The sequence below is a fragment of the Lissotriton vulgaris genome, chromosome 6, assembly GCF_964263255.1.
Source record: "Lissotriton vulgaris chromosome 6, aLisVul1.2, whole genome shotgun sequence".
Classification (NCBI taxonomy): domain Eukaryota; kingdom Metazoa; phylum Chordata; class Amphibia; order Caudata; family Salamandridae; genus Lissotriton; species Lissotriton vulgaris.
In genome coordinates this window covers 1631533973-1631558845 of record NC_141694.1, presented here as the reverse complement: position 1 = coordinate 1631558845, position 24873 = coordinate 1631533973, and the positions used below count along the sequence as shown (strand labels likewise).

The window sequence follows — 24873 nt, the reverse complement described above, 5'->3', positions numbered from 1 at the left end:
CTAGAAACCAGCTTTCATTTACAGATCGAATCGCCAAGCAGTTGGACCAGAAGATTCTCTTTCCAAACAAACACACCCTTTTTGACACCCTATTGGGAGCACTATTTCGGAATGTGGTGGGTTTAGTCTTGCTTGCAGATGCCTGCACCACCACGTTTTCAGGGAGGGGTGCATAAATAAAAATGCAGGGTTGCCCAGGGCAGAAATATTGTGCAATCTGGCGAATGCATGGGGGTACAGCTCAAGGTTTGGCCCATGCCTCCAACAAGGTATCTGTAAGTGCCTCCATCAAAAGATAAGAGTGGCTCAGTGGATGTATGCACCATCTGAAGGACTTTTGTAAGAACATTGGTCTTGACCTCCAAGATTGGCAATGGGAGGTCAAGAACTTCAGCTGCCCTACGCATTACCATGGTGTAAGAACCACTCTCCTCAGTGCCAGGACAAGGGGGTGAGAGGTGCCCTGACTCAGGAGAGGAATCAAGGTCACTAGCCTCTTGTAACTCATCACACCAATTTTCTTTGTGGTATGGCTGGCCAATCTCACTACCCATGTCTTAATTGTTGTCCGAAACTATGCCAAACAGGGAATGGAGAGTATGTTTTTTCCCTTGTGAATGCTCGAGCGGAGGAAGAGGTGACTCTGCGGCAGCAGAGCATGGCTTCAGTAGAGGCAGAACGGTCCCGTCTCAGAGTCAGAGAATACAACAGGTACACCATCTTCTGGCATCGATGGAGTCTGCATAGTCGTTGAAGTTCTGGGTACTGGCGCTGGAGGAGTCGGAACTGGAGCAGAAGGTGGCCCCAAAGGGTCAGGAGGATGCCATGGGCAAACTGCAGGAAGGCCTTGGCCTTTGTGCTCCATGGGGTCTGAAGGCATAGCACAGGCCAATTGCAAGGATCAAATAGGCGGAGCATGGCCTCGAAGAACTCTTCAATCTGTTTTGGAGTGGCAGACAGTCCCGGAAACTCTGGTTGTGCCACAACAAGGAGATCGGCTCCAACGAAGATTGACTTCGGGACCGGGATCTCGAAGTATGGTGCCTCCCCTGCGTCGTCTGAGAGGAGTGAGAGAAGTGGTAAGGGGCAGAGTTCCTCTTAGATTTCTTTTGTTTTTCCTTCAAATCATCTGACGATTTTGATCGAGATGCAGACTGACCTCTGGAATGACTTCTCCGACTGCTAGATCTGGAACAGAATTGCGACTGAAATTTTAACTTGGATCGGTCCCATCACAGAGTCTTCCAGTGCTTGGCAATGTAGAGCGTTTCCCCACAGTTTATATGGGCTTCAGGTTCTTCAATGTCCAATCACTGCAGGACTTCGCTGGTCTCCAGACACCACAGGCAAATCATTTGTTTGTGACGGTCCCTGCAAGATTTAAAACTTGTTTTTTGGGGAGTGACATTTACCTTGCAGACTTTTTTTGGACATTTTGGAGGTAACAGGAGTCTCAAAAAGATGAGAGGTAGCTTCAGATCTGCGCCTGGAGGCAAGGAAATAAAGGAACCGAAGTAAGCATGAAGAAGTAGCGCCTATATATTCTCCCCATGCCATTTCCTTAGTGGAACAGCATCACTGCACCACCTGCCAGCGTGCAGAGCTACTGCTGAAAGGTTTCTGGATCCAGTCTGACATCTAGGCAATATTCAAAAGGTAAGGAATCTGAGGCTAGAAGTCTCTATCACAAAAAAAGTATTCTTTAAGCCAAATCAGTGGCTATACTAATTGTGTTTCATACAGCTGACCCACTGCTGAATAGTTTTCAAACCAATCAGAGAATATTTTTTGACAAACTTAAAAGACATTTTCATTAATTAACTAAAACCTGATTTGTTTTTGTTGCAGGTCATCCCACAATAAAATATTTACGAGCCAGAAAACAAAGAACAATGTGTTATAATATAATTGTGTGATATATATTTGAAAAAATGTGCTAAGAAAGTTCTATGAAGCTAAAGCATTGCTGACTCGTGAGTTTGGTGCTTCTCTTTCTGTTATAGAGATTAAAGTGCTCAGCCATCAGTTGCTCATAAGATTCGGATTCTTGTGGAAACAGGCTCAAGAAATGTCCTCTCATATCTGCACAGTGGGGAACATTGCAGAAGAAGTCGACTTCTATACCACAGTTTTAGATTTGCACCCTAAGTTCTCAAGCACGGTGAATGATGACGGCGTCTACATTGAATTTGGATGGCAAAGACCCTTCCATAAAAGGGAAGCCCAACACGCAGATGGAAGGAAAAGGGGTTTGGTGGAGGGTGGGGTAGGGACACACTTATTTCAAATGTATGAAAAAGGTGTTTGGTGTGGTGGAATCACTTAATTTCACTTCTGTAGCTGTAACTGGATGGCCTCTTCTCTGACTTTAGTTTCTTCATCAGAAGCTGACATTATCCCTTAAGGACAAGATCATTCTATAGGGACTGTATGGTGCACATAAACTAGGTCTGGAACCAAAATTTCCTGTATCTTCTCAAATACTTTATTTCTCTCAGTGTAGAGAGTAAAATGTTTCTATTTATACGAAAGTAGAAAACAAGGACAGACGCAGTACAGAATATAAAATATTGGAAAACGAGGCATTTGTAAATGAAAAATGCATTGAAATGTAATCAACTGAATTTATATGAGAAAGCTGATAAAATACCTGACTTGGTGGAACAAGCAAAGCTTTGATCAAGAAAGATGATCGTTTAGTTGATGCTTCGAATGGAGCCCATAAGATGGCGTCTCCTCTTTACTCTAGCAACAAAGGAGTTCACAAGATGGCGGACAGTGTGCTATTCATGCCGAGCTCTTGCTACAATTCGTGCCAGTGGCCCTAGCATGATCAGGACAGTTTACCGATACCCTTGCCTGCCTGCATGTGTGCAGCTCACCTTGTCATGCAACATTCAGAGGACTAACAACAGTCTATGTTTGTCACAGAAGGTCTTCCGGGTAGTGGATATGTATGTACATCTTCACACAGTCTGTGCTTTGCTGGCCAAGCGTTACACTGTCAGGCTCAGTGGCATTGGAAGCCTGTGGGTTGGATTAAGCTGCCTGTTACTGCAAAGTTCTGGAAGACATATACATCCAAAATATGTGGAGAAAAGATTTTTTTGTCACAAAAATGACAATACATTTCTATTTTTGTGCATTCTTTTGGTGTTTAAGGTGCAGGTCAGTAATAGTAGGCAATAATCAAGGAGAAATATACAACATTAAATAGGATATTAAACAATAATTGTTCAAATAAGTACGTCTTGATAGTATATAAAACATGAAATAAGTTTATATCTACAAGAGTGAATAACTTTAGTGGCAATGGTACCATGAGGCTTTGGTATGGTGTGCTTTATATCATTTCTAAATAAAATAAAAGAAGACACATTTATATTACAGAAAGCTTAGCATCAAAAATGCAAAATATTTCAAGCTCTGCAGATTCGTTGAGGCGCACTTTGGTGAAATATACAGTAAAGTATCATTTTGATTTACCTGAATGTAGAAGGGGATGCCTGCACTGCGTCTGGTAGCACACAGTTTGGACGACGGGTCACTGGATTTAATTTCCTCTAAAACACTGTACAGCCACTCCTGTGGCAAACAATGCAGGTCCCCATCATTACATCTGCGACACAGAAATTGACAACGCGCGTTAAAGAGATTGAAATGTCATCTGGAACTTATCAACGCTGTGCGTCACTGCAATGCACACAGCTGGCCCGCCACTGGCTCGGGAGGTGCAGGTCTTTAATAAGAAACTTCTTACAAACCACACTATCAATCCGCCATCACTCTGAACAGCAACACATGTGAGTCACTTTCAAGAAAATGGCGGTTTATCTAGTGTGGTTCTATGACGTCATCAGACAAACAACAAGCACATCCAGTCTGTAAACCCAATCTTCAGGAAGAGGCTGTAGCGGCCTGCTCCAACTTATGTCAGTTAGTGACGTATATGATATAAGGCAGATGTTGATGCAATATGGCGAGTCATTATGTGCATCTGATAAAAAGCACAAGTTACGTTACCACTACAACTATTTTTATGAATGCATGGAGTGCTTATCAAGGAATAATATTCTTTTTTTCATTGATACCTCTGTGCAACTGCTTTTTATTTACTTCTTCAAAAACACAAAGAGTAACAGAAGGGCAGAATGAGCAGGCCAGGGGAAAAGGTGTGCCTCTTGGTGCCAGCTTGCCCTTCTGTTTGACGGTGGACATGGACAAGCCAGCTGCAGTGGACTGGTGGACTCTAGAACATCATATGGACAATACACTTTCAGCCGTGGCGGCTGGTGAACTTTGAAAATGTTGAGGCATAATCACTTACCTTTAATAGTATTGTGTGAGCGAACTGAGAGAGCCCAAATGTTTATATGGTTGTACGGAAGAGTTCTTCCATTGAGACCATTTTTAAGCCATGGGGCTTTATGGTGGATTGCACAACAATATTTTCCTGCACAGTTGGTAAAAATCCAGAGGTTTTGAATGCATTGTTCCAACATTTTTGTGGTGTGTCCTGAAGTCTTGTCATCAACAGGATAATTTTGACCAAAGAGCTAAATGTTTTACATATAGTTAAAAACAATCTACTTATTCCATGTGACATGGCACATCATTTTCAAAATGTACATAGCATCTTTCTATACTTTGTTTTTTATCCATAATTTATAACTAATTTTCTAAATGTAAGGGACGAGCAGGAAAAATCAAAGGATATATATATCTACCATATCACTCTCACACTGAAAGCTCCACTGGTTCCCCTTGCCAGTCTGTGCCAACTTCAAAACCAGCTGCATCAACTACAAAGCCACTGTGACCAGCACTCCTTGCCTGTGCGACCAACAAAATTACTGTTCAACTTGGCTCTTTCTGCAAAGTCATGCCCAAAGGTTTTGCTTTCACCATCATGTTTTCTGAATCTGCTTTTGTTGGCTTTTAGGTCTCTGGGAATTTACCACTGCTAACCAACTACGGTGCTTGTGTTCTCTCCTCTAAACATGACAGAATTAGCTTAGACCCTATTAGCATGTTTAATTTACTTGTAAATACCCAGAAAAAGTTGTACTACATGTGCCCAGGGCCTGTAAATGAAATGCTCCTAGTGGGCCTGCAGCAGTTATTGTGCCACCCACTTAAGTGGCGTAGCCCTTTAAAAAGGTCTCAGGCCTGTCATTGCAGTGTGTGTGTGCAGTTTTCAACTGCCATTTTGACCTGGGAAAATAAACCTTTAGCCAGGCCCAAATCTTCCTTTTTAATACATATAGGTCACCCCTAGGTTGGGCCATGAACAGCCCGGAGGCAGTGTATTTAAAAAGTTGTACATGTGCTTTTAAATTTGGCATGTCCTGGTAGTGAAAAACTCTTCAATGTGTTTTTTACTACTGCAAGGCAAGATACTGTGTTACCATATTACATCTAATAAGTGATACATTTCGATTTGAAGTAGTAGACAGGCAGCATTTGGTGTCTATAGAATTGCAATTAAAAGGCCTCTTTAATGTTCTCACAGACAGTGAGACAAAGGAAAAGATAGGTTTTGGGAGGATGGCCCACTCCGAATTAACGAGGGGGAGGAGCGGTCACCCACAGCATTTACACATCACAAAGACTGTGCCTGAGCACTCTCCCAAAGGGGTTAACAGTGGTCTTTTGTGACCCCAGACACGCTGGGGCCAGGAGAGGGAGGAAGCGGATATCTGACACCCCAGGGGAGTGGAAACCTCCAGAAGCTTCCTCTACTTCAAAGTGGGCACCAGGTAAAAATATTGGACCGTTAGACCCAACTCATCAGTGTTCATCTCGACCTAGGTAATCTGCCAGGAAAGCTGCTGAAAGGCCTGCTGCTCTACTGATCAGCTGCCCTGATGAGCTGACCTGCCGCTCTCTTGCTTGGGTGAGAAGGACTGGACCGGCATCTCTAAACCCAGGACACCAGAGTGACTCAAAAGGCTACAGTGGTGGCTGCATCTGAACGGGGATGGTGGGCTGGGGAGGAGGGGGCAGGAGGATGAGAAGTTGGAGAAAAGAAAACGTACCTGCTTTGCCGCTGCCTCTGTCGCACGCCTCTCCTCAGTCTTCTTGTCTTCTTCCCAGCTGCTGCCTGCACCAGAAGCACCCGGGCTTCCAGATTCTGCCAGCCAATCACAACGCTGCAGGAGCTGCGCCGTGCCTGGGGAGGCTGGGGACGCTGGGCATGTTCTCCACGGGGCTGTGCAACACAGTTCAATGGAGAACATGCCAACTACGCATGACTGTTTGGCCAGCTCTAGATGGCCGGTCAGAGCGTCATGCGCATGTAGGGAGGGAATGCAAACCACTCCTGCTCCCTCTGCGGCGAGCTCGCCCAGAGTCACAAAGGAAAATAAAATGATAATAACTTCCTGTATTATTATTTTTTTCCACTGCTCAAGGAGCAGTGGGGCGACGCTCCTCCGTCTTAGCGGAGGAGCGGACACTAAAGGGCCAGTGGACTGGCCTCCTGATCAGAAGACTCCAGGGCCTACAGGCTCTCAACAACAAGCATCTGGACTCTACCATCTGTGAGTCCTGCCCTCCCAGGTGCTGCCACCCCAGTCCTGCTCCCTTGGAATTGGGACTGAAGGTGACCTACTAGCCCAACTGTGGAACCAGCAGAACTGACGCATCTCCTCTGCTGCGCAGCGCAACCCTGAGCAGAACCGATTAATCGCCTCAGCTGCGTGGACTTTCCAATTGCAAGGACTACTCATTGCTGTTGCAGCCCACAGCCTCATCAGAACCGCTACCAGATGGTTGAGCACAGGTTAATTTGGGATTTGCTTGTGACTTCACCCCAACAAGGATTTTGGTTGCTGCTTGAGAAGGGTGTCACCTCCCTCAACCTGTAATCCAACGCCTTACAATCAACAACTCCGGTGGTTCTTGGCACACCCACAACTAGGACATCATCGCCTTAGAGATGGATTTCAAAAAGAAAAAACAAGGCATTAGGCTTTTTCCATCAGTGCACCGAAGATCTGAAGTAACATTCTGATATCCACGAGAACAGCCTCAACCTTGTTCGATTTTCTTTTTTTTAAAAAGCAAGCAAAACAAGCCAAAGACAGATCTCTTTAAAGAACACTACACGGCGGCGAAGTCCCACTCACCGCGTGCAGAACCTGGCTACCCATCCAAATAGTCTTTGATCATCTTCGACCCAGTACAGCTCTCTGCTGTCTTTCAGCAAGGGTTGGCACTCTCAGGCATAAGAGACAAGAACAAGGCAAACCTTACATATGCTTATAGAAGAATGCTACTCCTTAATTACGTGGAGCTTAAAAAAATGTAACAAGCTACAAGATGTGTCCTCGGGTTGATACTTTACATGGAGCCACATGGTAGGGTTATTAATTTGTTGGCAGATTGACGGTGAGCACCCAAGAGAAATATAAGATCCAGACTGAACTCACATCCTGACTCAAAATAAATGACAGCCAAGATAAGGAAACAACTTTTCAAGGTTGGTAGATTTAGAGTCTGGTAGTGGGTCTTTCTCATATATAGTATATTCTACACCATGTGCACAATATCGCTCTATCCCTCCTTCTCTCGGTCGGCAGAGGGTATACTGAAAATGCAAGCTGTGAGCACCTTCTAGCGTCTCTGATTTATTGATTTTTCTCCCTCATTGAAATATGTGACTTTTTTGACTGAAAGTATGGATTTGAATAGCTCACTATATTCTAGGAAGGGTCTCAAGGTGCTGCAGACTGTGCTCAATATATGCAGGGATTTCCAGAAGGAGATTATTCTAGACCAGCATTATTTGGGAAAAGAAAATACCTTTCATAATAATTGAAGCAGTGCTAAAGCTGGAGCGGAATGAAGACACTTGCCAACTCTCCTGAGGAGGGTAGTAGATGCAATGGACTTTTAAAAAGAATGAGAGATATAAAGAGGCTATGGACACTTGGACTTATACACAAATGGTATTTATTTAGAACTTCCTCTTGTGAACAATGTTAAGATTGTGGTTTACTTTAAGTGCTATAATGTCACTCCTGGATTTCCTTCTTCATTGGAACTGTAGTAGGCAGTGGTGTGTATTTTTAAACATTATGTTTTACCTTCACTCTCTCTTCATCATGCAGCCCTCTGATTTGTTTAAATTACAATAACTGGCTTTCCCAACCTCAAGCTCCAAAAAAAGGCACAGTTCGCCTGGTGCATGTTTGGGAAAATAATCCTTGAACACCAATGATCCACTGATAGGTAATGACCTGAGAAGGCGTTATCCTGACAACAGCCTCAGAACTTAAATTACGGACAATGACAGCAAAATTCTGGTCAGGTCGCAATATATGCATACATCTTTTGGACAGAAATAGGCTTCATATGTGTTGCTGATAAATCATGGTGGGTCATGAGATTGCTCCTGAGACTTGTTTTATCGGTAGGTTATATGGTGGTGCAGGCTTTCATTCTTCTTGAGGCAAATATAGTGCGGGCCTCACGTCATTCCATACCCCCATGCACACACCTCACACCCCAAAACCTTCTTCCACACCCTGTCTTATCAATTTACCACTAACACAGGGCATCTCTTGACTTCAATACTGGATTTCTTCCCCACTCATCTAAACAGCAAGTGTGCTCCACGACAAATCTTATCCACGATTCTTCTACACAACAAACATAGCAGAACTTGCTGATGGCCCCTACCACGAGGCAGGATGGTTCAAGTTTGATCCTTGGTCACCCCGCTCTCTCCAGCTTTCTTTCAGGACGAGACAGCTTTGCTCAAATAAGTCATCGCCTGAGTTGTCCCCTATCATTAAACATGCTGCGCTGTATGAAGCATGCGCAGCATATCTGTGGGACGATGAGTGTATAAGATATCTGCAATGAAAAGCACCCCTCACACGAGTGCAATCCTATCGAACCAGTCATTGATCCCCCTTCCCTTGTTCTGCGACATGCACACCTTGCAACGTCAGCGCACAGGTCTCGGATTAGTTGGGGTATTTACATTTTCGGTCGCTCTTAACTGTCGGAAACAGCTTCTCTTTGAGGAGAGGACAACGGGCGACTTTCAGTAACATCACATAAGCCTGAAGTACATGGTACCCACCTCTACTGCTGCTCCCTACTCATTCACTTTATCACCGCCCTGACCATTCGGACCACTCGCAGCCCACAAGATGGTCAGCGGGTAGCCCCTGCACACTAAGCACAGTGTGCTTGCACTGGCACCAGTGCAGTTTGGAGTATGAAACGAGGTTTTATCAGCATGTTTCATGGAAAATCTTGCAGGGATAACTCTGCATATGCTCCACTGCTCTGCTAGCTGTAGAAAACATACAATTCTGTGCTATACATGGTGACCATTGATGACCCTTGCCCCCCCCCACTCTAAACCGGACTGTCAATGGTAAGAAGACAGGGGATGGAAGCTGCAACCAAGTCTGTATTGTTCTAATGTTAAATTTAGGATTATTTGTTCTGTGCAATTTTCAAGTGTTTGCATCACATGGAAAAGGCGGAGGCCGGTGGAGGGGCATACAGACATTGCCACTGATAAACGTTCCCTACAGGGAGTGCTGATCCACAAATGCTGACATGTAGTTCACACATTATGACTTTTCCACAAAGGCAAAGCAATTTATAACTGCCAAGGGTTCTGAAGTGAAGACACCTCTGTGCGCCCCTTGTATGAGCTCCCTTTAACACATAGATAAAATCCTGGAGCTGTGCATTTACTATTCGTACTGGCTAGATGGTATTCAGCAGGGCCGGGCTGGGACCCAAAATCCTCCCTGGCAAAGTGCTTTTTCAGCCCCTCAGGGTTTTGGGGTGTGGCCGAGCAGTTTACCAGGGGGGCCAGTTTCTGCCAATTTCGTTACACCGGCCAATATTGCAGCTATGCTGCAAAAACGTCCCTGTAACAAAATCAGCCTCCATGGGCCCAAAACCAGCCCCCAACCCTGGCGGCCCACAGGGAAATGCCCGGTGCCTGCTATGGCCAGTCCGGCCCTGGTATTCAATGTTATATTGCTTCAAGGCAGAGGGCATCTAACCAGAGGAAGAATGGGGAAGATAAGCAGAGGAAGAAGGGGGTAGAAAAAGGGGGGAGAAAAAGGGGAAGCGGGCAGATAAACAGAGGATGAAGAGGGAGCCTAATCAAAGGATGAAGAAGGGAGACCAGACAAAGATAAAGGCAGATAACCAGAGGAAGAAGGGAGTAGATAACCAGAGGAAGAAGGGGGCAGATAACCAGGGGAAAAAGCAAAGCCTTAATGTGCTCTACAGTTCAGGACACAGTACCTTCCGAGGCACAGCTTTAGCATATTCGAATGGTAGCTTCCTGTTACAACAAATTCTATTTCACTTTAGGCATTCGGAGCTTTCAATATATTTGAAGCTCTGCACTGCCATTTATTAGGAAACCAATTGTGAACTCTCTTTCTGTGGTCTTCTCTTTTAGTATGCCACATTCACAAGTATTACAATCTATGACTGCAAGGAAGGAGCAATTCTCAAATAATCCACTATAAAGGCCTTGTCTTGGTTTTTTTTGTACCCATCTACTTACAATCGTTTCCTTTTTATTAAAATACAGCACGCTCAGTGGCCTTGAATCCTGATGACGCTCAGCTATATTGTTTCTTAAATGTTTTTATGGATTTCATTTAATTACAAAATAAAATGAAAGTGTATTTTAGGAGATTTATTTGCTCCAATAAGCTAATCTGCCAGCCTTCCTCTGGATGATTAGGTGTCCCTCTGCAGCTAAGTGAGTGTCAAGGGAGACTGTTAAGCTCCATGGAAAGATTTACAGGTACCTGGTGACAGATATTTTCCTTCACAGCATAAATATCAAATATGAACCAGTAAGTGAGAATTAACAGTCAGGTGTTGCAGCATACATGCTGCCATGCTGAGCAGCCATAATTTGTAGGTAAATTACATTTCTTCCCTCCCCCCAACGGGACAGAATTTTTATTATTCACCATAAGCAGCAAAGAATATTTTGGAGGGGGCTTGGGCATGACTTGATGAGATGCTTTAAGTGACCGCCCAGGCTCCCCCCATAGAGTGGCCAATAATCCTGCGTTTATCTGACAAGAGAAAGCCCATCTGCGACGATCTTTAGCATTAAATGCGATTAACAACGATTGGCACAGGAACAGCAAAAATGCTAGAAAATGGCAGGGGCGTGACTACTATTGGTGCACCAGGAGCATCGGCATAAGGGCCCGATGAACCCTGATAACTGGTCTTTTTTGCTCCCCAAGTGCAGTCAAAGGAGCCATTTCCATTGCCTGCACTAGAATAATGGCATCCTTCCCATGTTACTTGAAAATTGAACAGAATTGGTAAAAACTGCTCTTGAATGGAGAGGAGCATGCTGGTCTGAGAATGCGTCAACCTCATAAGAGTGACAATTAGCACCAGCATCGGACTGGGGTCGGCTGGAGAGCCAGTCTCATCGCTCAGGCTCACTGAAGCAGAGACACAGGAGGAAGATCCCAAAAGCAAGGAATGAGACTGGTGGAGCGGTGGTGGTGCCGCCCACAGCCTGAGATTGACGAGCACGGCTCTGTGCCTAGTCACGCTGTGCATCTGGGGAACGCTGAAGATTCCCCTGGGAGAAACAAACACGCAGGGGACAGGAAAAGCCTGAATGATAGGCTGTAAGACCAAGGAGTATTACTAAAGACTAGGGGCCTGATTTACAGTTTGGCAGGAAGGGTACTCCATCGCAACCGTGTTGGAGCATCCTCTCAACCAAGCTGAAGGTCCATCCACCTCATTTAAAGTTGGTGGACCTTCAATATGTCAAAGGCGGAGACTGCTCCATCCCCTCCGCCGACATACAACTCCAACGACCCAACGGAGGAAGTGCACTTGGAGGTTTGGCCATTTGTCCGCCTGACCTATTTAAAGTGGGAGAACAAAAGGTAAGTTTACCCTGTCAGTCACCACCACGTAAAATCTGGCAGTAAAGGGCAGTGAAAACTACAAAATGGCCCTCCCATGATGGAAGAAAACTCCCAAGGCAAGGGGTCATTATATTTATAGTTTCAAAAACAAAATCCCACTTTGGGATTTTCTTTGGAGAAAAGAAGAAAAAAAAGTTGAAAGTTAAACATAGGGCTCCATCATGGTGACAGAGTCATCTATCCAACTTTCAATGAATTAGAAGAACCGTCATGATTGCGGTTATTGGGGTGGCAAGAGAGGCCTCTCTGGGCTGACAAGCATCTCTAAATTGGGCAGTCAGAGTACCCTCACCATGGTGGGAATGAAGTATTCTGGCATGAAAAATGTGCATAATCCATTTGCCAAAGTCTACACCAGGCCCTGGGCAGTCAAATAGCAAAATATAAAGGAGGACAGCCGAGGGGTGAAAGGCAGCAGAATCAAAGTGAAAACTGTGAGTGAGCAATACAAATGTATTTAAAGCAGCAAATGCACGACTCAACATATGTTCAGAAGCAGCAAGTAATAATTGTCCAATCAAATTCTTGCTTTTACAAAATAAGCGAGTATTTAAATATGAACACCAAAATAAATACAGCATTCACAGACAATACATACATGCAGTCCCCTGAGGTCAGGGCTCTAGTGTTTTATAACCGGGTTCCTAAGTCCTACTCCCTTCTCACTAGCGGTAGAGGTTAATATCCCATTCACTATCGGTGACACTCAGGTTAAGTTCCACTATTAGTCAGAGTCTCTGGAGTCCCACTTTGACTCTTTATTAAAGTCAAAGGTGTTTTAGCGCATAAGAGCTAAATGGGAGGCAAGTTCCCCTGCGGCTGTTTGACCAAAAAATAAGACTTACCGGCACCAGCAGGACCTGAACCACTGGAGTCTCTGAACATGTACCCTTAGCGGGTGCTAAAGCTGCGGCGGCTGTCTCCAGTAAGTTCTTCACACGCGGCCCTGGAGGGGCTGGGGTCAGGTGTCCTCAATGCTCCTACAATGCTGTTAAGTTTTGTGGGATCCTCCCCACAGTCGGGGGTCAGGGTGCTGCACTCCTGATGCTGGTCCTGAGTTGGGGCTTGGGCCCGCTAAGGTCACTATGGAGGGTTCCTCCTCACGACAATGATCTTGACCAGACCACACCTTTTCTTGTCCCAGTGCCCCCACTGGCATACAGGGTCACCGGTCTCACTCTGTACAAGGGGCACAGTCTGATCAGCATAGCAGCAATATTCACAGCAGCCCGACCTGGCATACAGGGTCATTGACTTCAATATGCACAAGGGCAATGGCATGATTGGCATAGCAACAATACTCCCGGTGGCTACGCCTGGCATACAGGCTCAACGACTTCACTCCTGCACACGGGCAATGACCCAATCTGTGCAGAAAAGTTCATGTCTCACTTCACAGCGGCCCCCTCCTCCAGGGCAAGTGGGGTTGCCAACTTTTCCTTGCAACCACAGGCAATGACCCGATCGATGCAGCAACCGTCTCCTCAGACCTCACTACAGAGATCCAATCGTAAGGATTCCTCTATGGACCACACTCCCTAAAATGCTCTCCTCTTCCTCACAGGGCACACTGGCCTTGGCAGGCAGGCACTGGTACTCCAGGGGCAGGTGGTCTTGGATTCTCTGGGTGATGTCCCCTCACTCAGCTGGGAGACTGACATGCTTCGGCCCCCATTCCTGGTCACAGGCAGAAGTCTTGCAGAGCTCTTCCGACTCCCACAGCCTGACTGGCTGATTGACAGTTGACAATTTTGGGGTTCTCAAACTCCCATTCTTATGGTCTAGATCTAGACACAACATTACCTGATCAACTTCACCATCACCATTGTAAGCAGCAGAAGGCCCCAACCTCAGCCAGGAGGTAAAACTAGACTGTAGAAGAATGTCAACATTCCCACCTTTATTGAATCCTTATCTTCCTCCCCTCCCTCACTCGACCAGGGCATTGATGAAATGGAAGAAGCTTTTTCTGGTTGGCTACTTCAGGCAGCCGATGCTTATGCTCCCTGCACCAACTTCCCTCGCTCCCGCCCCAACGACGCACACAAGTGGTTTACACCTGTTTTGAAAAACTTTAAGCTTGAGGTCCGTCAACTGGAGCGGAAATGGCGTACTGCCTATTTAGAGCAAGACAAGGATAATTACCGTAAAGCTCGCAGGGACTATCACAAGCTTATCCTGAAACACAAAACTGATTATTTCTCTGAAAAAATACTCAAAGCTAATAATAAATCTAGAGAACTGTTCAACATAGTGGAAAACCTCAGTACTAGTGACAGAACCTCCCTTCCGATAACTCCTACTCAGGAACTTTGCAACTCACTCAATTCCTTCTTTTTTGACAAAATCTGCACCATCAAACAGAGTATCCCCACCACTCAGCCATCCCTTTTGTTCTCCGATATTTCTCACAATCCTGCCACTTTGGTTTCTTACCCTCATATTGATAATGTTACCTTATCCAAGCTTCTTACCAAAGTTAAATCTGGATCCCCTGACGACATTTGCCCTCCTTTTATCCTGAAAGAAGTAGGCACCCTCATTCCTGAGGGCTTACTTCCCTTGTTGAATGGATCACTCACCCAAGGGAAAGTCCCAAGCAATTTTAAAAAAGCCCTACTCATTCCCCTTTTAAAAAAGATAGGAGCCAACCCGTCAGACCCACTCAACTATAGGCCCATTTCTCTGTTGCCTTACTGCGCCAAACTTTTGGAATCCCATGTCTGTGACAGTATCTCCACTTTCTTGGAGAAATCTGAGTACCTTGCACCTAACCAGGCCGGCTTCCGCCCTTGCCACTCAACCGAAGCAGTTATTCTTTCGGTGCAGAACTCTTTGAGGCGGAATGCGGACGAGGGGATCCACCAGGCTTTGGTGTTGTTAGACCTTTCCGCTGCGTTCGACACGGTCGACTACACCATCTTGGTCGACCGTGTCGAGCAGGCTGGCCTCAGGGGCCCGGCTCTGAGTTGGATCCGCTCGTTCATTTCTGGCCGAACCCAATCGGTTAGATTGGGCACCTTTACGGCCCCCACCATATCCACCAACTGCGGAGTGCCTCAAGGTTCTTCGCTGTCCCCCCTACTTTTTAATCTATACCTGCGTCTTCTTCTGTTTTCCCTCAGAAACGCCAAGGTAACCATTTTCAACTATGCCGATGATTTGCAGCTCATCTTCCCCCTTAACACCAAGGACTCAGTGGTAGAATTTCAAAACACCATGTCCCACATTCTGAGTTGGATGAGCTGCAATCATTTAAAACTTAACCCAGGAAAGACCGAATTGGTCTTGCCTGGACAGAGTATACATAGTTGGAATCCCAGCTTCTGGCCCTCCTGTATGGGTGCCCCTCCGTCTAAGTCATCTTCGGTTAAAAGTTTGGGCATCCACATCAGTGAAGACCTTTCCTTGAAGAAACAGGTGGGAGCAGTCGTTTCCTCCAGCTTTTTTCAGCTGAAAAAATTTTTAAAAATTGCACGCTTTTTTTCTTTTTCCGCCCTCACTCAGATCGTCATCTCTTTGGTTTTATCCAGACTGGATTTTTCCAATAGTCTCTATCTTGGGCTCCCAAAAGGAGAGCTTAAACGCCTCCAGCTGGTTCAGAATCAAGCAGCCAGACTTCTTCTGAATATCCCTAGAAGGCAATCAGTTAGATCTGGCCTGAAACAATTACACTGGTTGCCGGTGGAACAACGTGTGGCCTTCAAGGCGGGCTGCATTTTATTCAAATCCCTACACGATACTGGCCCCCAATTCATCAGGGACCTATTCCATAAATACAGCCCTTCCCGACATCTCCGGTCCACCCATAAATCTCTGTTGATTGTGCCGCCGTACAAGAGGAAACGTCTCGGAGGCAGCTGCTTTGACCATCTCGCAGCTGCCTTCTGGAACTCCCTCCCCCCTCATCTAAAACTAAGCGACAATCTCCTCAGTTTTAGACATCTTCTGAAGACCTGGCTCTTTTCTCAGGCACACCATTGAGCTGCCTCCTTTTATCAAATGACTGACGCGCCCTGTTCCTTCCTACAGCGACATGAAGCCTCCGGGCGTACGAGCGCTCAATAAATACCAGTTAACATTAACATTAACATTAACACCAAATGTGATTTAGAGTCTCAGTCTTTCTGCTTCCTTTTGAAGTGCCCTCTCCTCTGCCCTGCCTCCAGAAAGCAGTCTATCACAGCTGCAGAGACTACAAATCTGATGGCGCCAAAACGCAGATGACTAGTGGTTCACACCTGGATGTTAGCCACAATGATTTGCGCATTTAAAGGTTACAAGGACTCAGCCCTATTCTTTATGATTCTCTTATCAGCCCCATTTCCTTCCAAAGATGTGCCAAACTCCTTCCCATTATGTCTCACCCATCTCCCAGGAATGTAGCAATGCAGGAGAGATTCCTCTACCCCCTCATGTTCCTCCAGTTAGTCCTAGGTTTCTAAAAATGGAACCCAGAATCTTCCATGTACTGTACCATTCACAGTCACATGTACATCCATCCCATGAATATAACATATATACACTGAACAGCACTACATTTTCTATGCATTGTACCATTCACAGGCACACAAACATAGCACATGTATATAATACACACGCACTGGGCAGCACCACACAAGAATCCAGTGTAGGCCAAGTGTGAGTTAAGCATACAGCAAAGGAGTTTTTAATGAGTGAGCCTATATGCTTCACTCCAGTTTACATAGGTAAAAAGGCCTGTTCACTTCTACTGATCACTACAGGATATGCTGCAACCACCACGCTCGTGCTGTTAAACTCCTGGCAACGGCAGTAGCTGTTCCCCACTATGAGGGTAGCACTTTGGGTACCCCTCCCAGCCCAAAAAGACTGCAATCAGTGACACAGACTTATGCCATGGCACACACTCATAATTTATGTTTGCCCATGTCGACAAAAATCAGCATCATGGATCCAGACACAATAACACTTGGGCCATGGTTACCCATCTACAGAAAGGATTACATGCTCTGAACATGAAGAGACTAATGTAAGGTATTAAAAAATACACTGACTTTTTGACAGCATTGCTGGTATCTTTGGCATGAAGACCAGTGGTAATGCTGCATAAAAATGAACACACACAACATATCAACTACCCCAAATGCAAGCAGCCAGAAGTCACTTGTTATTACTTAACATGGGCCCTCCCAAGACAGATCGGCTACTGGAGAACCACCTAAACTGATCTGGTGGCCTTTGAGCTTTGGCTTCAATGGAAAACAAGCTGAAAAACAATCTCTCCCCGTTCCTGCATCCTCGCCTTGCTACTCTTGCAAAGACTTCACAGAAGCAGTGGGCCCAATGCGACTTCCACATTTCTTATTGCCTCTCTGGGCCTCCTAAGTAGGGGCTGCAATATCCTTCTTCTGTCCCACCTTAGGACTGTAGACCCTTGTGAGGTCGAGCAAAGAAAATCAGCCTTTCTACAGGTGCCTCCCAACAAGAACCAGTGGACCGTGCGCCCGTGCGCCCGTGGTTAAGAAACTGAATACAGCACCTTTACAAGAACTTGGCAAGCACCCTGTGATAAGACTTACAATTTCTCTTCATGTTTTAACGGAAACACATACGCGGACAACCCAGCTAGTGATCTTTCAAGGTGCATAGTTATACCAGAAGCCCAGAAGAAACACACACCCGGGGAACCACACCATAAAAAAGCCTAGGACAGGTGTAGCAGGAGGGGGTGAGAGAAGGAATAGAGCGTAAAGTACTGTCATCACACTGAACCAGAAAAGCACAGGTGAGGACAGAAAATGAAAGGAAGGGAGTCTCAATGCAGGATACTAGGAGAAAGGAGAAGATAGGAGAACTGATATGATAATATGAAAAGGAGGGATGAAGAGCTGAGGAAGAGGAGCAGAAAGAATAGATATAAGGGTGGGAGGATGACATGAGTGTAGGCACTGATGGAGCTGGAGAAAAATGTTTTCATTTCCCACATGTCTGTCTACATACTAGCCCCCAGTTCTAAGAAATCAATGGTGTCGTACAGGGTAAATCATCCACTTTTTTGGGGGGGCGGGGCCTACTTTAGATCCCAATCCAACACTGACCACAGACCAACCAACTGCGTAGAACGTGCCGCTCTGCACAAACTGTAATAATATGCACAGAGTATCCAAAGAACGGTTTATTTACGTGTTAAACCTTTCAAAAGGCACCTCGTTAAAAATGCTTCTCAGATTGCACCTGGAAAAACTCATTATGTTGGAAGACAGGCAGTTCTAACCACGGCCATTGTTTAATACAAACAGCAGGTTCCCTTCCGCCCGCGCCCAGAAATAAAGAAACGCAACAGTAATTTTGTTTTAAAAGAGGACTGCGAACCAGCATTTCTTAAGTAGTCAAAGAAAAACCAAACAGTTTTATACCGTGATGCGTAATTCTACACTGCTCATTCCCTACTACTGACTGCGTTTGGTTGTCTAAAAGTTTAAAAACTATTTTGGAAACTGCTGACTTTGTCCAGGGCTTCATTGGAAGTAGAAGCCGCTTCGCATGGTCTGGCTGAAGAATTATTGTTGTAAGCTGCACGCGGGCTCCTAAAACACCCGCGGGAGACATCGCGCCGCTAAAATGGTGTTTGCTTTCGTGCTCCACGCGGTCAGGCATGAGTTTGGAGTCCCAATCTCGGCGAGGCATGTCGAAAATAACAAATGCACCACACAAAAGTCATTACAAACGCACCACACACACCTCTTTATAAACACTCCCCACTGCGCGCGCAGAGGCTCCGATTGCGGAATGCATGTGTGAGAAAGGACTATCTCCGGCGCATGATGTAGGCCTCTGCTTCCTGTGTGACGCAGCGGTTGCTCTTGGGCCTACGGACTTAGTATATAGTGTAATTTCAGGGGCCTCTGACCATGTTTGTTAGAGGGGCTGAGGGTGGCATGGAGATATGGGTGCCCCATATCAGGTGTCATGGAGCTAAGGCTGCCTGCCCTATGCCACTGCACATCAGTAAAGAACGACAGGCTCTGGCCTTCACACCCCAGCTACTCCCTTCCCATTAATACACGTCATTACCTTGTTTACGGAGCACACATTATGTTTTAGCCAGGCAGCCACTGAATCGCAGCATGTCAAAACTTGCTTTGATTAGAACAGATCCACTGAATGATAAACTCGAGCTGTATTTATAACTCGTCGGAGGCCGACCCAAGGTCACACACTCAGCAACTTAACACTTCTGGCGAGCGACAGGGACATCAGAAGCTAACCTAAGCGAACTACGACTGTAGGGGATTCGGACCAAAAGTAACATGGGCCGAGGGCCAACTTAACTATTTAAGTTGATTTTAGATATATATATATATATATATATATATATATATATATATATTACAATTTGGGTGGGGTCGCACACTGCTCACCCCTCTTTGTAATATATATATATATATATATATATATATATATATATATATATATATATATATATATATATATATATATATATATATATATATATATATATTCGTTGAAAGTGAAAAATCAAAAACCTGATGAGGAACAGACTTTGAGAGATCCAGTTAGACTTATTTTGGATTGTACTAGGGAATCCAAACAGATTGTCCAAATCCTGAGGAAAAATTGGAAACTTTTGCAACTTGACTCCACGGCAGGACAAATCCTGGGCAAACATCCAAGAGTCACCTACAGACGTGCCCAGAATCTAAAGGATGCATCGATACATAGTCTCCATCAAAAACTAGGCAGAAAGAAGTGTACAGAATGGTTGAAGACCAAAGGCTTTATTAAATGTCAAACTTGTAAAGTCTGTCAAATCGCCAAAAACACAATTATGGCAATCTTGCCAAACAACAAAATATGGCAAATTAAAGAGCTGATCACACGTACGAGCCAGTATGTTGTATATGTAATCGAATGCCCGTGCTCACTAAAATACATCGGCAGCACAAAATGTGAGTTAAAAAAACGGATACTGGAACATGTTCGAGCAACTGTGAATTGCGATAAAAGCAATGTAGTTGCGAAACATATGGAAATTAATCATGGAGGGGACTGGAAATTGTTGCGATTCTATGCACTCGAGATGATCCCCACCAGTGAGAGGGGTGGAGATCGGGAAAAGAAATTAAGACAGAGAGAATCGCGACAAATTCTAAACTTTCAAACTCTTACTCCGTGGAGTCTCAATCAGAGTAAGGAACTATATGTGCATCTTTGAAGGACTAATTTTGCTTTTTGTGCTGATCGAAATATCCTGTTAATATTTGTTATGATTCTTTATCACTTGTCTGATATTTTGTATGTTTTACTTTGAGGTGCAGACATTGTATTTTTCAATTGCAATAAGTGGGTTTTCATATTTAAACTGTAAGTTGGTAGAGCAAATAATAATCCCTTTTTTTTTTAAAAAACCCTTGGTAAAATAGATAAAATGTACAGAATTACTTGGGGTGTCTCCCGGCCCACTGGAGGGCCTTAACATAGGACATAATCCATACTGGGTATTAAAAACAATGGATTAAAATATCCACTTGCCCACTGGAGGGCTACAATACATAGGAAATAGGTAAATAATGGTTGTGTAAATAATACACAGTAATATGGAACTCCCGTGTTACCGTACCACCTTATTAGATCACGAGAGGGTAACAGAATAATTCACCAAGCTTGTGAGCAAAACACGGTATTATGGCGTTCCTGCCAAAACTGGTTGTGACACGATAAAAATATACATAAATATTGGATCCAATATCAGTAATCAAGGGTAGTGTCCCTCCCGTTGGCTAGGGGCATTTCCACTCGGTAAAATCAATTGGACAAAGATAATTTGTGCTAAGATAAATATCACTAATACCAACTGAGAAGTAAAATATATTAACCCCTATAGCCGATAACTAAACCAAAAGTTAATCTTGACGGCCACAGAGCAAAATGGTTTATTATATATATTTTTTTTATCTGCACCTATAACATTGCAAATATAATGAACTACGAGTATCAGAATCCTTTGGTTAATGTCAAGATGACATCACAAGTCACATGATGTAATGTGGAGTGTTTTTAATGGTTGATTTTTAATTGAAAGTTTGTAACCGTGAGCAAGTTATTAGGGGATAACGAAACGCGTCTGTTCTTTGTTTATGACCTGGGATTTGCTTTAATGAAGAAATAAGCAATAAAGAAGATTTGGGGATACTTTGATAATCCTGCGAGTGCGTGATTCATTACCTTCTTCAAGTGAGAGGGTGTGTGTGCATATTCATTCGGCAAGGCTCTGCCGAGAATCCCGCACCGGAATGAGAAGCGCCATGGGTCCGGAGCTCGGCGCTACCTTTGTTTGGAATGAATGAATGAATGAATATATATATATTTATATATATATATATATATAACTATATATAGTTATATATATATATATATATATATATATATATATAATTTCCGAAGAAAAGATTCCACTCGCACTCACGGATATCTCAGTAATCTAGTTGTTTAGTTGTTGGTTGCAGTTTTACTCTAGCAAGCCAGCAACACCCATCGAGGTTCAGTCTCTCTAAGAACCTGTTCAGGGGTACTTAAATAAGACTAATGACATTTTACATCACTTCCTGTGTTATGCCATTTAGCATTGTGGACGATGTAGTGAATATACACCACAACCATGTTTATTAAAGGAAATCCTTCACCAATACAAGTCAATTTCATGATAAAGTGATTAGACCAAATAAAACAAAAAGAGCATCAAGTCAGACAATCATGTGTTCCAAGAAGAAATATTGACATTTACGGCTGATCTTTATCCCCCACCCCGCATATGGTGTGGTTGTTTGTGGTTTCAAACTCACTTGTGTTTTTTATGATTTTTATCCATTACAATTTTTGAATATTAGTTGTTGTTCATGTGTTAGACCTTGCCTGAATGTGCATACATTTCCAATTACATTGGTTCATGATCAATTAATTCATCATTAACATCTATTGATCACATACATCAACACAGCTTCATCACATGTTCGTGTGATTACATCCTTGGGACAGTCCCCTATTTTTAATAGGTCGAGCCTGCGTGGCTGCTCGCATGCGCAGTCTCGCTTGCGAGATTTAATGTTTTTGAGGAGCTTACACTAGCTGGCTTTAAGCCCCGCCCCTCTTTCCCATTGGCCGGCGTCACCGTTTATGCTAAACGGCGGCCAGCCACTGGGAAAGAGCTTGTGGTGATGTAAACTTTTCTCTATTTCTGCCGTCCCACTGGACGGACTGGCCTGCCTTCCTTCTGGCGTAAAGGCTTTCTTACCTTTATGGGGTCAAACAGATGGCTCCATAAAGATAATAAACCTTTTATGAGACATCAAGTGGGACGGCAGAAAAAAAAAAAGTCTGTCTTGGCCAGCACTTGTCCTGCCATAGGAGACTTCTCTCGAGTCTGGGGGGCTTCACTCCCTCCTAGGCTGTCAGTCGCCCCCCAGCACTCTGGTTGGGCTTCCCTCTTTACTACTTGGACTGTCTCCATCCACGGACCAGCCTGCTTTTGCTCCCTCGCAGCCTGTCTGTCCAGGCTCGCTCCCTGGTCTGCTGCTTCCTAACCCGGCTCGGCCCGGCCAGGGCGCCCTCCCTACAGCTGGCTGTGGCCATGCCCCATAGGGTCCCTGCCCCGAGGAAGGATGCACGGCCTGCAGGCCCCGGCGCACACCACAGCCTGGGGCTTGCATCAGCCCTACCTGGGGAGCCCGCTGCACCATCGGGCGGCACAAGGCCACCCGTGCTAATTATTTCTGAAGCCATTCACAGCTCCAAAGCTGGGCTAATGAGGCTGCCTGGGGGATTACTGGCCGAGTTAACCCTCCCACCCCCTTCTAGGCGGGAGCAGTGGCGTAGAGTCACAGGCCCCATGGGGCTCACCTCTTCCCTAGCTCCTTGAAATTAGAACCAGACTGAGTGCGAGGGGGCGTGGGAGCGGCTTCCCTACAGCCTCAAGGGGCGGCAGGGGTGGAGGGGTATTGGTGCAGCAAGTGCAGGAAACCTGAGGCATAGACTGCTCACATGCCGGGCCTTGCAGCGAACTGCGTGGATGGAGGGTGGGTAATGCAACTAGGAAGGTGGAGAAGGAAAACCCTACATGGGTACTGCTGCATAGAAACCACGGGGTGGGTGTTGTAATGTGAGCTCTGTTTGTTTTATTCCTAATGTAAAGTTTACTGATGGAGCGCGCCATTCCTCTGCGTGGGGTCTTGTCGGGTCACACGGCTGTGGAGTAAGCTCCATTGTCCCTGCTCACTGGACCGAGGCCAGCGGGGACCGAGAGACCTGATCCTGTGTCAGCACAGAGGTTTAGTTTGGCAGAGGGGTGTCAGTCCTAAACAGGCCCCGCAGGTCATGGTGTCTGTGGTGAGTGAGTCCTGTAGAGACACGCGTCTGCCAATGTAGCTTGTCTCCAAGCAGATTGGTTTCTGCACATACATTCATTCCGGAGTGTGATCCCCCTGTCTGAAAAAAGATTTCCTTGGAAGTAGTCAGAGTCCTGCAGGGACCTCTTCCCTGTGCTGATTCCCAAGGGTCCTAGAGAGACTGTCTTTATTTATTTATTTATTTATTTATTTATTTAGTAGTTTGTAGAGCGCTCAGCTACCTCCAACGGAGGTGTCCCGGCGCTGAAGACACTATCTCCAAAGGGTCAGAAGGAGGAGGTAGGGAGAAGGTAGAATTAGATGAGGGAAAAAAGTCAGGTCTTGAGTTTTTTCCGGAATATAGGCTCTGAAGTCAGAAATCTCAGCTCTATAGGAAGCTGGTTCCACAGTTTGGAGGTGGCCACTGCGAAGGCTCTTCCTCCTGTGCGTGCCAAGCGGAAACGAGGGCAGATCATAAGGCGGAGATGGTTGGATCTGAGGTTTCGGGGAGCTTGTGAGAGCTTCATTCTGTGACGTAGGTAGATAGGGCCTCGGTCATTAAGAGCTCTAAAAGCCAAAGTTAAGGTTTTAAATTGGATGCGCAGTCTCACTGGGAGCCAGTGAAGTTTGATCAGATGGGGTGAAATGGAATGACGGTATGGGATGTTGCAAATCAGCCTAGCCGCTGCATTCTGGACTATCTGTAGTTGGTTTATGAGGTATGCCGGAGCCCCTGCATACAGACTGTTTGCGTAGTCCAAATGAGCGGTGATGAGGGCATGGACTACTGTTTTACGAGAGTCCAGAGGCAGGTATGGAGTGATTTTTTTTATCATGCGAAGCTTTCCAAAGCATAACGAGGTGACTTTATTAATTTGAGTCTTGCAAGAGAGGGTAGTATCAAATTGGAAGCCAAGGTTACCGGCAGCTTGGACTGGTTCCGGGGGAGGGTTGAGATCAGATGGCCACCAGAGAGTGGAAGGTATGGGGGATTTCTGATTGAAAAATAGGACCTCAGTCTTGTCTGTCTTAAGCTTTAAGTTGTTGGTAGACATCCAGGAAGCGATGTTTATCATGCAGTGGCGAAAGTTGTGGAATGATTTATCGGAGTGGTCTTTGAAGGAGAACACTAATTGGGTGTCCTCAGCGTAAAAGGTTACTTTGACGCCCCAAGATTCAACCACTTTTGCTAGCGGTTTTAGGTACACGTTGAATAGGAGCGGACTGAGAGCAGAACCTTGCGGAACGCCCCAGATCAATGGTTTCTTGGAGGAAAGAAAGGGACCCAGCGTCAGCTGTTGGAATCTGTTCGTAAGGAACGATTTGACCCAAGTAAGGGGAGTTCCGCTGACACCAACCTCTTGCAGGCGAGTAAGTAGAGTGTCATGGGAGATGGTGTTGAATGCAGCGGATAGGTCGAGGAGGACCAGCATGGCCTCCTCTCCCCTATCCGTGCATTCTCGAACCGACTCGGAAACTTCGAGCAGAGCTGACTCGGTGCTAAAGTCCGGTCTGAATCCAGA

General features: G+C 45.3%; 1 protein-coding gene across 1 annotated transcript in view; it reads right to left on the bottom strand.

Moving 5' to 3' along the window:
* THADA (THADA armadillo repeat containing) overlaps nucleotides 1-24873 on the bottom strand; it is a 1588234-nt gene that overhangs the window by 1124856 nt on the left and 438505 nt on the right. The window contains exon 24 of the mRNA XM_086927803.1: nucleotides 3487-3619. Coding sequence (XP_086783929.1) covers nucleotides 3487-3619 — 133 coding nt within the window. The remainder of the gene's footprint in view (nucleotides 1-3486; nucleotides 3620-24873) is intronic.